The 14,128-nt window shown below is 36.7% G+C and overlaps 1 protein-coding gene across 1 annotated transcript in view; it reads right to left on the bottom strand.

The window, feature by feature from the left end:
- Nucleotides 1-12,867, bottom strand: part of pkp1a (plakophilin 1a) — a 39,406-nt gene extending 26,539 nt beyond the window's left edge. The window contains 3 exon segments of the mRNA XM_055188242.2: nucleotides 415-659; nucleotides 9,910-10,025; nucleotides 12,518-12,867. Coding sequence (XP_055044217.2) covers nucleotides 415-659; nucleotides 9,910-10,025; nucleotides 12,518-12,692 — 536 coding nt within the window. The 5' untranslated portion in view covers nucleotides 12,693-12,867.
- Between the last annotated feature and the right edge of the window lie 1,261 nt (nucleotides 12,868-14,128).

The following is a 14,128-nucleotide window of genomic DNA, read 5'->3' as shown; positions in this document are numbered from 1 at the left end:
CATCCTTGCTTTTGATTGTTTGAGAACAGAAAATGGAAATGAGAACAGCTTTTTTGGACATTCAGATGTATTACAATACAGTACGAGATGCAAAATATCTGTAAGACAGACATGCAAATATTGTGACTCCATGAATATGTGAATGATGTCAGCTAGCAAAGAGGTCCACCACCAACAGTCTCACAAAATCTTGTTGGAAACATTACAAAATCTGCCACACTAGATTTTAAATAGACCTAACAGGTTATCACATTTCATAGACAGTTGCTAAAGCATAAGCTGGTTACACTTTTCTCACTGCAACAAAGTACAGGCTTTCCCTATTGGCAATGACGCTTTTAGTACATAGTATAATTATGTGAACTTAGACGGAGCCAAGATGTTTTTCCTCATAGGCATTTTTTGAACGCTTACCTCAACGCTTCTGATTTGCTCCTGGGTTTCGTCATCGACTGTGATGAGCTGGCAGATTTCACATGATAGGTTGCGGCACGTGATAGGTTGCCCCTCATTACGGTGGCGGCGTGATTTAAGGTGGGATCGCTGCCACTGGGCTTTATGCCATTGAATGCTGTCTGCATCTGCATTTGAGATTCAAACTGGCTGGTGCTCTGAATCTGTCTTCTCACGGTTTTGCGCACAGATTCGCTATGGCCATTCTGAGGGAAAAATGAGAAAAGTGCATTTAATCTGATGCATCTAAAGTTCTCGATTGGGACAGAGCATAGGTCTGGTCTGATAAAGCTGTGTAGCAGGGTAATAACCAAAACTTAAATGTAAAGAAAAAATCACTGAACCATAACCAGCCAAAAACTGACCATATAACTTATTAACTTTTGAACGGTAAGACATTTCCCCTTTCTATTTAAAGCAATGATCTTGCATAGAATTAAACTACAGTATTGTATCCACCATGTAATATTTCTTTGGTGAATCATCGGCTGTTGAGATCATTAAAACAACATTTAAAGCACTAAAGATTTTCTGAAGTAAAGATTTCAATTTAACATTCAAACATTCAAATTATAAAGACTATATAAAACAAATTTCTTCTGCCGTGCACTGCTGTTACTACAATCCAAATCTTGAAGTGGACATCTGGACATGTGAGGTGGCCACCTAATGTTGCTTTTAGTAATAAGGTGGGTAGCACTGTCACCTACTATAATTGTAAAAAGGGCAAATAATGAAAAAGAAACAAATTGTTTACCACAGCTATGTAGATGACACCCAGATATACAGTACTTAGCCCTATTACCCAATGACTACAACCCCATTGACTCCCTATGCCAGTACATTGATGAAATTAACAGTTGGATGCACCAAAACTTCCTAAAGTTATTAAATTTGGAAACACATACCTTGATTTTAGGGGTCTAAATAGACAAAACAAAGTCAAAAATCAGTATTTTTAGGGTCTGACCTAAACAGAGTTTTCCAGAGCAAATAAAATTGTTTGAGGAAAACATTTCAGGATTTTTTTCGATATAGTGGACTTTAATGGACCTCAACAGTTTACAGTTTCAATGCAGCTCTAAACGATCCCAACCGAGGCATAAGGGTCTTATCTAGCCAAACGATTGCCAAACTTCTCGTCTTGCTTCTCATCAGTGTGAAGCGCCATCATGACCTTACACATTACATAATCAACTCAAAAGGTCACGCATGACGTATGCGAAACTACCACCCCAGTTTTTACAAGTGTGGAGAAAGAGGAGCGTTCTGACGTTGTTTGATACTAATACAACTTGATATTAATTGATAATAATTGTTTTCGTGTCACTTTATTGTTTAAAATGGTCCGCAAGTGTGCGTTTTACATAACTAATGTGTGACCTTTCGACGTTATTACGTAATATGTAAGGTCACGCTGGTGCGCCACACGGCTAGTGCAAGACAAGAAGTACTTTTTTTTGGCAGAACACGACAATCGTTTCGCTAGATAAGACCCTTATGTCTCAGTTGTAGGGGTGCAACGGTTCAAATTACTCATGGTTCGGTGTTTGTCATGGTTTTGGGGTCACGGTTTCGGTACGTTCGGTGTGTGTTTGTTTACGGGGACAAAAAGGCTACTTTCAAATTCAAAGAAAATACATTTCTTTACCCAACACTTTGGTCACAACAGGCTTCTTTACAAAAATAAAAACCTAAGCAGTTTTTAACCATCTTCAAGTTTTTCGCAAGAAAATCGGTTTGTTAACATTTAAACACAGAAGGCAATGTGTGCTGTTTCGTCTCAGCTGCGACCGCGTGCTATCAACAACACCCTGGTGATGACGGCGCAAGCAACTCGTCATATTAGATGCATTGCCTTCATAGATATGTACACTAGATGTCACCTTGGCTACGGCAGTTCATTGGACTGAATGCGTCAGCTAGAGCCGCCATCTTGAAACAGGGGAATCCCGCATCAGCGTCATTGTAGGCAATGGTGTAACGGAAATAAAATCGTCATGAATGCGATTTTCTTGGTTTTCCTTCGGTTCGTTTCAACAGTCAGACATGTATTTAGCATTGAGTCCAGAAAAAAACTAAAGTTTTGATATTATGAAAATCTACGTTTTCTAACTATAATGCAGAGTTCTAGTAGGCCTAACATCCATACGCAGCACAAAAGTCCGGCATTATCCATGAATTCGAAGTACAGGCGGAGATAGCAGCTTTACCTAGCTACTTCCCATAGATAGATGTCGCCTTGGGGCTCTGAGCATGCGTCAAAACCGCGGCCATCTTAGAACAGGAGTCTTGTCATAGGAAGTATCTAGGTAAAGCTGCTATCTCCGCCTGTACTTCGAATTCATGAACGATGGCGGACTTTTGTGCTGCGCATGGATGAAAGGGCTACTAGCACTATGCATTACAGTTAGAAAAAGTACATTTTCATAAAATCTAAACTTTTTTTTTTACCTGTACTAAATGCTAAATACATATCTGATTGTTGAAACGAACCCAACGAAAACCAAGAAAATCGTGTTCATGACGATTTATGGTGGTTTTATTTCTGTTACACGATTGCCTACAATGACGCTGATGCGGGATTACCCTGTTTCAAGATGGCGGCTCTGTTTGACGCATTCGGTCCAATGAACTGCCGTAGCCAAGGCGACATCTAGTGTACATATCTATGGCTACTTCCTATGACAAGACCCCTGTTTCAAGATGGCGGCGGTTTTGACGCATGCTTAGAACCCCAAGGTGACATCTAGTGTATATATCTATGCATTGCCTTGAGAATACGGCACCCGCACCAAGCAAATTTCACAGTTTTGTCCACGTTTTCTTTCTACAGTAGACTTAAATGATCTTGCCGCGCTAAATGGTCCGCAACACACGTACACACACCAACACGTGAGGAGGAACTATGAGGTTGGCAACAGATTTGCATACTTCGAGTTGATTGGAGAGGTACTCTCACGTAAACACACGCAGAGCTTATTCAGAACCATACATTAGCGGTTCTATGCGTTGTTTTTAGCTATATTAGAAATGCGTGGTCGAATCAAACACGATGCACCGTGATGCACGTTCGTGCCAAACAGTGGGAGGAAAACGGGGTGGTACTATTCTTTACCCAGAACCATTGCACCCCTACTCGGTTGGGATCGTTTAGAGCCCTTTGAAGCTGCATTGAAACTGTGAACTGTTGAGGTCACTAAATAGAGAAAAATCATGGATTTTTTCCACAAAAAACTTTTCTCGACTGAACAAAGAAAGACATTAACATCTTGGATGACATGGAGGTGAGTAAATTATCAGGATTTTTTTAAGAAAGTGGCTTCTAGTTACATTTAGAAATTTTTTTAAAGTGTTACTACTTGTTTATAAATCACTCAATGGCTTAGGACATAAATACATTGCAGACATGCTAACTGAAAATAAACCTTACAGATTACTCAGATCATTAGGATCAAATCAGTGAGAAATACCAAGGGTTAAACCAGTTCACTTAAAACAGAAAGTGAAGCTGCATTTAGCTATTATGCCACCCATAGCTGGAATCAGCTTACAGAAGAGATCAAATGTGCTTCAACAGTAAACACTTTTAAATCTACATTAAAAACACATCTGTTTAAAGGAAAACACCACCGTTTTTTATATTTTACTATGTTCTTAGACAAATTAATACATTCTTTGTACAGCACGTCATGAATAGCATTTAGCCTAGCCCCAATCATTCCTTAGGATCCAAACAGGGATGAATTTAGAAGCCACCAAACACGTCCATGTTTCCCTATTTAAAGACTGTTACATGAGTAGTTACACGAGTAAGTATGGAGGAACAAAATAAAAAAGACAATTTTTTTAAGTGCTAAAAATGAGAAGTATATTGTATGGCGGAAGCACTTAGTTTCGCGTGCAGTAATATTGAGGGAAGTTTGAGCAAGAGTGGGAATAGTCAGGAGTGATGATGTTACTGCGTACCGAGGTCGAAGTGCTGCAAACTAAGTGCTAAATGCCACCTGAGTCTTTAAATAGGGAAAACATGGAAGTGTTTGGATCCTAAGGAATGAATGGGGCTATGCTAAATGCTAACATATTCATGACACGCTGTACAAAGATTAAGTGTATGCATTGAAAAAAGATAAGTTTGTATTCATTTGTCTAAGTTGAGGGAAGAACATAGTAAAATATTGAAAAACTGTGGTGTTTTCCTTTTACTCTGCTTTTACTGAATGAGCACTTTGCTGCTTCACACTGACTACACTTTAATCCCTTTGTAAACTGATTTGAATTTTTATGAAATTACATTTATTTCCTTTAAATTGCTATTTTAAATTCTTATGTAACTTTATGATCTATCAGTGTGCATCGTGATTTAAATTTGTTCTCTTTATTTCACATACTATGAGATATGATCACATGTTAAGACACAAATTTGCTGTTAGTGGTAAGAATTTAGTGGTCTGCTTGCAATCCTACAGACATTTTTTACGCTGATGTATATCTTATGAAAGATTCGCAATAACACCATGTCTTATATATATCCTAATTTTCAAGTTTTTCATGATTTGTTTTTTCCTTACTTTTTATTTTGTATGTCTCTACCGTTTGTTCTCTAACAGTAGCTGCTTTGCAACCATGCAAAATTGTGAAATAAATCTGAAATGTAACTGAATTGGTCTAAACTAGCCACGTTAGCAGAAAATGTTAAGCAGATGCTATATAACTTAAAGGAATAGTCCACCCTTTTGCCATATTAAACTATGTTATTACCTCAACCTAGATGAATTAATACATACCTATCTTTTTTCAATGCGTGCAATGTACAGCGCGTTGTGAATGTGTTAGCATTTAGCCTAGCCGCATTCATTCCTATGGTACCAAAAAAAGTTTTATTTTGTGGCACCATACTTACTGGTATAACTCCTCATGTAACAGTCTTAAAATAGGGAAAACACAGAAGTGTTTGGTGGCTTCCCTGTTTGGTACCATAGGAATGAATGGGGCTAGGCTAAATGCTAACACATTCACCACGCGTTGTACAGTGCATGCATTGAAAAAAGATAGATATGTATTAATTCGTCTAAGTTGAGGTTATAACATAGTTTAATATGGCAAAAGGGAAGACTATTCCTTTAAGAAACAGTGGACTGGTAATAATTTGGGTATTTGTGTCCCGCTCACAGGCCAAGCTCCTGAAACAATGCAACTATTAAAGGCCACCTGAGGTCTTTTCATCCATAAGAAACAATTTTAAGAAAAATTAACTAACACAAACGTACAATCTGCAAGAAAAGACTTGCTGTACAAATTTTTGCTGGAAGGCACTTTTAAAACCAAGGCTTTCAGAGGTCCATAACATTTTCTTAATTAAACACATAATTCTTCTTTATACACTGTCAGAGAAAATGGTCAAAAAATGGTCCCTATAGCTGTCACTGTACACCCAAAAAGTACACCTAAAGAGCCGATTAGTATCTCAAAAGGTACATATTGGTACCACATTTATGCAAATGAATGCATTTCGCCACAATTCAATGTTCTGCAATGTTTATTCGTAAATATGCAAAGCATACAAAATATTTGCAACTGCAAAAAGCTGGAGGACCATCAAATGGTCTGCTTGGTGTGACAGTATGTTTTCCCTTGTCAGTCAGCGTGGGTTTGCATACCACTGCACAGGCTGTTGACGCAGAAATTATATCTCTTCTGTACATTCACGTACGATGTGTGGACAGTGCGTTAAAAGACAAGTTGGGTATTATAAAACGGCCAGTTCTGGTTCTTCATTCTGATTGGTTGAAACGCGTTCTCAGCTGTGATAAAACTCACCAGTAAACCCACGGCTCAAACCGTATTACATAGCTTGTATCACTGCGCCACTGTTGTTGTGTACTGTAGAAAATAACTGTCAAAATGTCGGATTTTGTTGTCAATTTTGATTTATTGGGTGGGCTAATTATATTATATTGTATTAATTATAATCCTCAACAATTGAACAATTAATGGCGATATCCAGATAAGTGTCAATAAATATTGTTGAGTTTTCTTCTTGATTAATGCTTCCGTGAGGAGTAGTTGTACCGTATATTATCCACTGGGTGGCGATCTTACACAACAACATAAACACTGATGCTTTCACTCAACACTTTAAAACTCAAGTGTATTTTTTGATCAGCGATCTGAATCGGATCTCTAACAAAAGTCATTCACAGAAATGGAATTATCCCAACATTTTGCTCAAAATTTGAGAGGATAAAAGAACAATTGAAGGTAGGGTGAAACGTTTTTATTTTGTTGTTTGAAAGCAGAGGGTCTGTTCTTTCATTTGATATATTGTATGTTTATATATCTAAAGAAGAACATTTTTCTGGAAGGCATTAATGTTTAACTAAAGCTGGGTGGCAACTCTTTTAAAAAATGCTGGCAGGGAGTGTTAAGCATGCTTCCAAGCATATTTGATCCACACGTCAACAGTTGCACGGTATAAATGTTAATGTATAAATTAGATGAATGTTAATTTATGAAAATAAACACCACAGTCTTAATGAATCATATTTTCATTGTGTCTTTGCTCCGTCTGTTTTGCTTGGGAACCGCTCTGTTGCAGACACACTTGAGTCTGAGGAACTACTTTGTTTGGCGGAAGACTAATATCTGTACTAATATAATTACAACTTATTTGCTGTGTTTTATTATATGAAATCCTGCTATACATAATTTGAAGCAACCGTTTTATAAACGCAATAAGCCCCGCGAAGCAGTGGGTTACCAGTGCATTTTATAACGGCTAAGGGGGTTTTGGGCACTCCGCTTCGCGTCGTGCCTAACAACGCCCCTTGGCTGTTGTGGGGTGCACTGGTAGCCCACTGCTTCTTGGGGTTTATTGCTTTATTTTACACTTAAAGCCCTGTTTTCAGATTGTTTATAATGAAATAGAACGGTTTTGACTGAAATTTGGACATATGATGCTGGCCCGAGAATTTGCAGGTGTTTGTTGTTTCCCCTCCCACCTCTACAATGGGTGCATAGGTGCACTGGAACAATCCTTCCTAAAATGCATTAAACTTTAGTTTACAAAGACGTGAAACTCACCGAGTGGTCAGGGGTGTTCACTGAGATGCTCACACAAAAATCGCTGCAAAATATGCTTTCCAACAGGTTTTATCGTAGTTTTTGTCCAACTCCATTGACTTGTATTAGATGTACTGTGAGGTATTACTCCGCGCAGGGAACTTTGTTTCTATTCTTGCATTTGGCAAGGGTGGATTAGCGCCACCAACTGGGCTGGAGTGTTTATTATTCAAGCTCTCAGCAAAAGAATGTACGGGTGTGAGGTGTTTGGAAAAATAGGTCCACAAGTTTACAACGAATGCTAAAACACCTGTTGGAAGGCATCTTTTGCGGCGATTTTTGTGTGAGCATATCGTTGAACGCCCCTGACCACACAATGAGTTTCACGACTTTGTAGACGAAAGTTTGGTGCATTTTGGAAGGAATTGTTCCAGTGCACCCATTGTAGAGGTGGGAGGTGATAGAAAAAACACCAGAAAATTCTCGGGCCAGCATCATATTTCCAAATTTCAGTCAAAACTGTTCTATTTCATCATAAACAATCTGAAAACAGCGCTTTAAGTGTAAAATACCGAACTTGTCCTTTAATCACCATGTGGCCCCATTAACCCTTTAGTAGGCCTGTGCAAAAAACAAAAGCTTAATTTCTGGCTGTACATTGAGTTGGAGTTTAACAGCATATTAAAGTGTGTGTGTGTGTGTGTGTGTGTGTGTGTTTATATTGATATATTTTCTCATATTATGGGAATATTTTTTTTCATTCTCAGCTAAAAACAATATAGGTTAGAATGAAATAAAAGAATGACTAGTTTCAATTAAAAGGACAAACTCAACCCGTTGGGTTAACAAGCATTTGACATGTTTTTATCAGACTCTTAAAGGTTTGGGCCAACAAACCGTTGTTTCTGAATGACCCGAGGCTGGGATTAAGTGGATTTGAAGCGAAACTATTTGATGAACGTATAATACCTGACGATACCATTCGGTTAATATCATCATTTCATTTTTGACGGAGGTGAGTTTAGCGGCTTTTGCATCTGAGCTCCTCAATAAACCTATGCTGGGTTGTTTTAAACCAAAATGCTGGATCAAATATAAACATTTTCTGGGTTAATTTAACCCATAGCATTTTTTTGAGCTGACATTATTATTAAAATGTAATATTATTTTTAAATAAACTTAATGGTTACGCCATAAAATAATCAAAATTAAAGAAAAAATCAATAGCTTGCCTAACATTGCCCTTTCCAATATACTAATACACATCTGAATGTTTACATTCCCATAATTGACTGCGTTTATGTGAACCTTGGGTATTTTTGCTTATGTATATTTGGCAGTTTTATAGCAATAGCATGCAAAACAAAACTTTATTACTTAATCTGTGTGTGACTGTAAAATCCCCTTAAAAGTTTAAGCTTTCAGGACTTCAAAACGCATGCAAATAACAGACGCTTGTGAACTGAAATGACTGTGATTGCAGAGCTATAAAACCAATATGCAATGTTAAATAGGTGATATGAAGGTGCTTCCCTACATCTAATAGCTAAGTATGATGTTTTAGATTTAATTAGTTACCAGCACTTATATTTAAATGTTTACTTAAATAAAATGTAAAAATAAATTATAGCTATATCAAAGCTAATTCAATAAAAAGTTTTCAATAAAAAATATTTCTTGAAAAATCTGATTTGTTTCTTAAAATGCTCTGCTTGAGTTTTAGCTTGAGTTGTTTTACATATTAGTAAGGATCAATGATTTCTTATAAAACGAATACTTTATAATTTAAGACTAAGAATAAGACATAATCTAATAAACTCTGGGAAAAGCATGTCTGATCAGAGTTAAACCACAATGTTTAATAAACTGATAATAAATGAACCTGATCAAACATCTTTCCATTAGACATTCACTATCACTATGAAAACAACACACTGATAGCTGGGTTTAACATTCATGTCACTTTTTAAAACTTGGCACTTTGTTATCAATCAATCAATGTTGCGTAACACTCCTTTACACTGGAAATTCTTAGGTATGCTGTAGTGTTGTTGTATAAACAACAAGGGTAGCGATGCAGAGAATAAAACCAAACTCTCTCATTGTAAAATCACATGGCTGTGTCCTCCGAAGGGTCAAATTTGTCAGCTGCATAGATCATCGAGGTTATCTCATATCAGGAATAAAACTATTATAAACTCTGAATCATGATCTAATAAAAGAACTATACAGTACCATATCAAAAAAGAAGTAACAGAAGTATGCGGTGCAAACAACTTTATGAAACAATTTTTTTTTATAATCTGTTGAACCAGCGTGTACCATGATCATTAAACTATGTCCTTCAGCATAAATGAAAGATTTTGCAGGGCCTACTGTAAGTGAAGTCCGTACCATTCTGCTCTGGCGTCTGCTCATGTTGGCCGAGCTCTTTCTGAAGAGAGAGCCATTCATTTTTGTTGGGGAAAACTGGAATTTAGGCTCACTATATTCCGTCGCAGATGATGGAGCTGCAGGAAAAACAGACAAGCAAATTTGTAATCAATGCAACAATTTATAATGTAGTTATTTTTACTATTTCTATTCTTTCAGGCACACTATGAACATCGTTGTCATTTAACGTCAATTTTAACGTTTTACATTTTAAATGTTTCTAATTAAGGCATTTTAAGAGTCAGGAAAAGTTGAACAACTCTACAGTTTACATGTAACAGGCGTGAAAAGCGACAAAGGGATAAAAACAGAAAACAAATGAGAAAACAATAAATAAAACGACACGAAACGATTTGCCATATAAGTGAATGGGAAGGACTGGCGTATCATATGCACGCAAAATCGGAATTTGGCGTATCTATTGCACGATAATCACACTGCGTGTCATTTGTACGCTATTTGGTGAGAATGGGTTGATATATATATATATATATAGCAGCACACACTCATATATTATGCAAAAACTTTTTTTTGTATGTGATTAATCGCAGTTCATCTTTGCCCACTACTACTTGGCTGTATGCCTGCATTATCTAGGGATGGGACAATTACTGGTTTCACGATTAACCACAATAAAATGTCCTGATGGTTAGTAGTATTAGGGCTGTCACAATGATGCCTCATCGCGATTGTTTGATCTCATCGCGATGATTTCAGATCACCGCAATGATTGCACATCTCTCTAAAAAACAGAAGGGGGAGCTGCAGTGCCTGTATAAATGAGACATGATCAGATTACTTTAAAATATGTGTTATGTGTATTAATATTTACTGCCAGGTAAACGTTGCAAAATATTTAATTTAAATAATCACAAACTTGAAAATTATTTCATAAATAAACAAAAATGTATGAGAATTAAATGTCAAAGCATAAAACAGACAATTAATCGTCATAATCGTCAAAACACTAAAACAATTAATTGTCATAATCGCAAAAAATGTATTAGACAATTAACCGTCAGCCAAATTTCATAACCGTGACAGCCCTAGTTAGTATTACCGTTTAAAATGTAATTATCATTACAACCTTGTTTGACTACCATGATTTTGAAACTCGCGGTAAATCCTGTCCAGCCAGAATCAGTTTGATGCAGGTGCGCACATGCAACATAGTTTTTTGCACAAGAAGGCATTTAAGGGATAATGTATTGTAATAATTCACGGAAAACTTACATTGTAAAAAATATTTTGCTGCCTTAAAATTTTTTGTTAAATCAACTCAGATTTACAAGTCGTGTCAACAGAGATGAGTTGTCACAACTTATAAAATATATATTAATTTTATAAGTTATAACAACTTACCTGTAGTTATACCAAATCATCTCTCATCAAGATAAATAATAGTAAGTTGGAATGACTTGTAAATCCGAGTTGATTCAACAAAAAATTTTAAGTCAGCAAAGTATTTTTTACAGTGTATTAGACCGTTTTATTTCACAGAAATAATTTCAGGGACATGAAATATTAAATTGTGATTTTCAAAAATAAAACTTTTTTAAAAATGTTTTCATTGTGTGTATCAGTTCATTTTGAACATTTCCATCTCATTTTAACAAAACCATGATAATATTGATAACTGTGATAACTTTGGTCACTATATTCATGATATGAAATTTTCATACCGTCCCATCCCTAATCACAACAAACTTATCTGCAGATTAACTACGCTTAAAATGCTAGCCTAAGCAAGATTTAGTGTAACTAACATTAGGTTTATATCCAGTTCACTAGTGACCACCTCCATAAACAATGCACCTTCAATACGCACCTTACTAGTTGTATTCATTAAACAGTGTTAAACTAAATAACACTTGTATTGTCAAACTCGAGATGCTTTTGAGGCAGCGTCTATCAAGTATGTTTTCTTTAAATAAATAACTAAATGAAACTAATTACTATTTACTGTTCACTATTAGCCTACTTTTTACAGTAACCGTTTACAAACAGCAATACATTATATAATGGTTAGTAGGTCATTAGTGGTAATTTGTAAACTGATGCAGTACATGTCAAACAATGCAATGTCACGTGTCCAAAACTAGTTTACACTAAAGTATGTGTAATTATTATGTATGTCTATATGGTTAGTGGTTAAGTCATTAGATGAGTGTCACCAAAACCTAAAAAAATACAGTCTGCGACCGCACTGGATGACACATTAAGGCAATGCGTCAGTTCTCATCACTGGATCCAATAGCCTACTATCATTTTGGGTATGTCTTAAAACATTTTGTAAGCCCTTATTACATTTTTGGCACCACCGCCTCATATTTTCGGGACAATATTTTTGGGAAGACACACCCATTGTGAGTTTGCCCGAAAATCCTCGAGTTCGTTTGTGATATTGATTACAAATAAAAGCTCGACCTCACAGACTTGCTTCAACTTGCTGCTGATAAAAAAATGTTTTAAGATGCCAGACTCACACAGGAAAGTTAACGTGCGCTCTCTTTTAGCTTTAAAAGCAAAAAAGTGCAATGAAATTCGTGCATATGAGCAGCAAACTTACATGTTGGTGACTGCCCCGTGTCATTTCTGACTATTTTTGACTTGCTTCTCTTGATGCTGTTCACCTGCTGCATGACTCGCTGCTTCCCGGTGAAATTGTTCTTGTCGGACGGGAGGACAAGAGACGTGTCCTCCGTCGCGCTGGTGCTCCTGGCCGAACGAAGCGGGTCCGCCATCTTCGCTGATGTTCACCCAAATCCGTCTCGCTATCTTCTGCACGTCTTCACTCTGGAAGCGGTCCTGCGGATTTTTCGCACTTCTGTGGCGAGCCACACCCAGGTCACGCCCACCGAAGGTGTCGCACTGCCGACCAATCGCAGGCCTCCATTCACTTTTTAACCTGTCAGTTACCTGGCGTTTCATAGCAACCGTTTGGAAAAATTAAACTGTAGCAGTACGCCAGCGTGTACGTTATTAATAAAAGCAAAAGTGCACGCCTGTACACGAATACTTGTGGTGCGTAGAACGAAGCATATGAAGAAAATAATAATAATAATGTTGTCTCATATGTCAACATGCTTGTAATTGTTGCAGAAATACTTTATCTATACTCATCCATGTCACTTATGTTAAACATTTTATGACTAGGTGCTTATGTCACACATTGCTCATAGATATCTTGCAGGACTGACACTCTTATAATACAATTCTGCACATTTGCACCAAACCAACACAATATAATCATGAAACAGAATCAATATTTTACCCAGAGGAGACAGAGGAGCTGATCATGAACGTTTACAAACATTCCTCAAAATATCTTCCTTCGTGTTCATCAACAAAGAAAGTTATACAGGTTTGTAAAGGTGAGTAAATGATGTCGGAATTTTCATTTTTGGGCGAACTATCCATTTAAACCAGCTTGACCAGGCTGTTTGGTTGGCTAATTCCTTCTGGAAAAAACAGCTTACCAGCAAGACCAGCATATGTTGTGTTTTGGTGCCAATATGCTGGTGATGAGAATGCTGGTCTATGCTGTTTTCTTTCAGCAGGGAAGCTGGTTTCAAATGGAAGTAGCTGGTTTTAACTGGTGCTTCCAGCCTGTCAAAATGCCTTTAAAACAGTTTAAACCAGCTACTTCCATTTTAGCTAACACAGTGGCCAAAACCCATTAAAACCAACCTGCTATACCATATTAACCAGCTAAAAACAGGCTGGAAAACCAGCTAAAACCAACCAACCTGGTCTTTCAGTTTTATTTCACTTTAATTTAAATCTCTGACATGACATGACAATTCTGTCATAATTTACTCATCCTCGTGTTATTTTAAACCTGTATGAATTTCTCTTTATTTTATCTATTTTTTTATTTTTTTTGATAAACACAAAAGATACTCTGAGAAATGATGGCAAACACACAGCACACAGTGTCCACTGACCTCCATAGTACTTCCAAAAATATTTTGGAAGTTTTGTGATGAATGATGAAAAAAATATTTGGATAAATAATGGAAAGCACACAGTTGATGGTACCCATTAAATTCCATCATATTTTTATTCCTACTATGGAAGTCAGTGGACACTATATGCTGTGTGTTAACCATCATTTCTCAAAATATCTTCTTTTGTGTTCATCAGAAAAAAATTAATTCATACAGGTTTTAAACAACAT

Source organism: Misgurnus anguillicaudatus, chromosome 13, assembly GCF_027580225.2.
Source record: "Misgurnus anguillicaudatus chromosome 13, ASM2758022v2, whole genome shotgun sequence".
Lineage (NCBI taxonomy): Eukaryota > Metazoa > Chordata > Actinopteri > Cypriniformes > Cobitidae > Misgurnus > Misgurnus anguillicaudatus.
The sequence above is the reverse complement of the archived record's forward strand: the minus strand, read 5'-3'. Positions and strand labels throughout refer to the sequence as shown.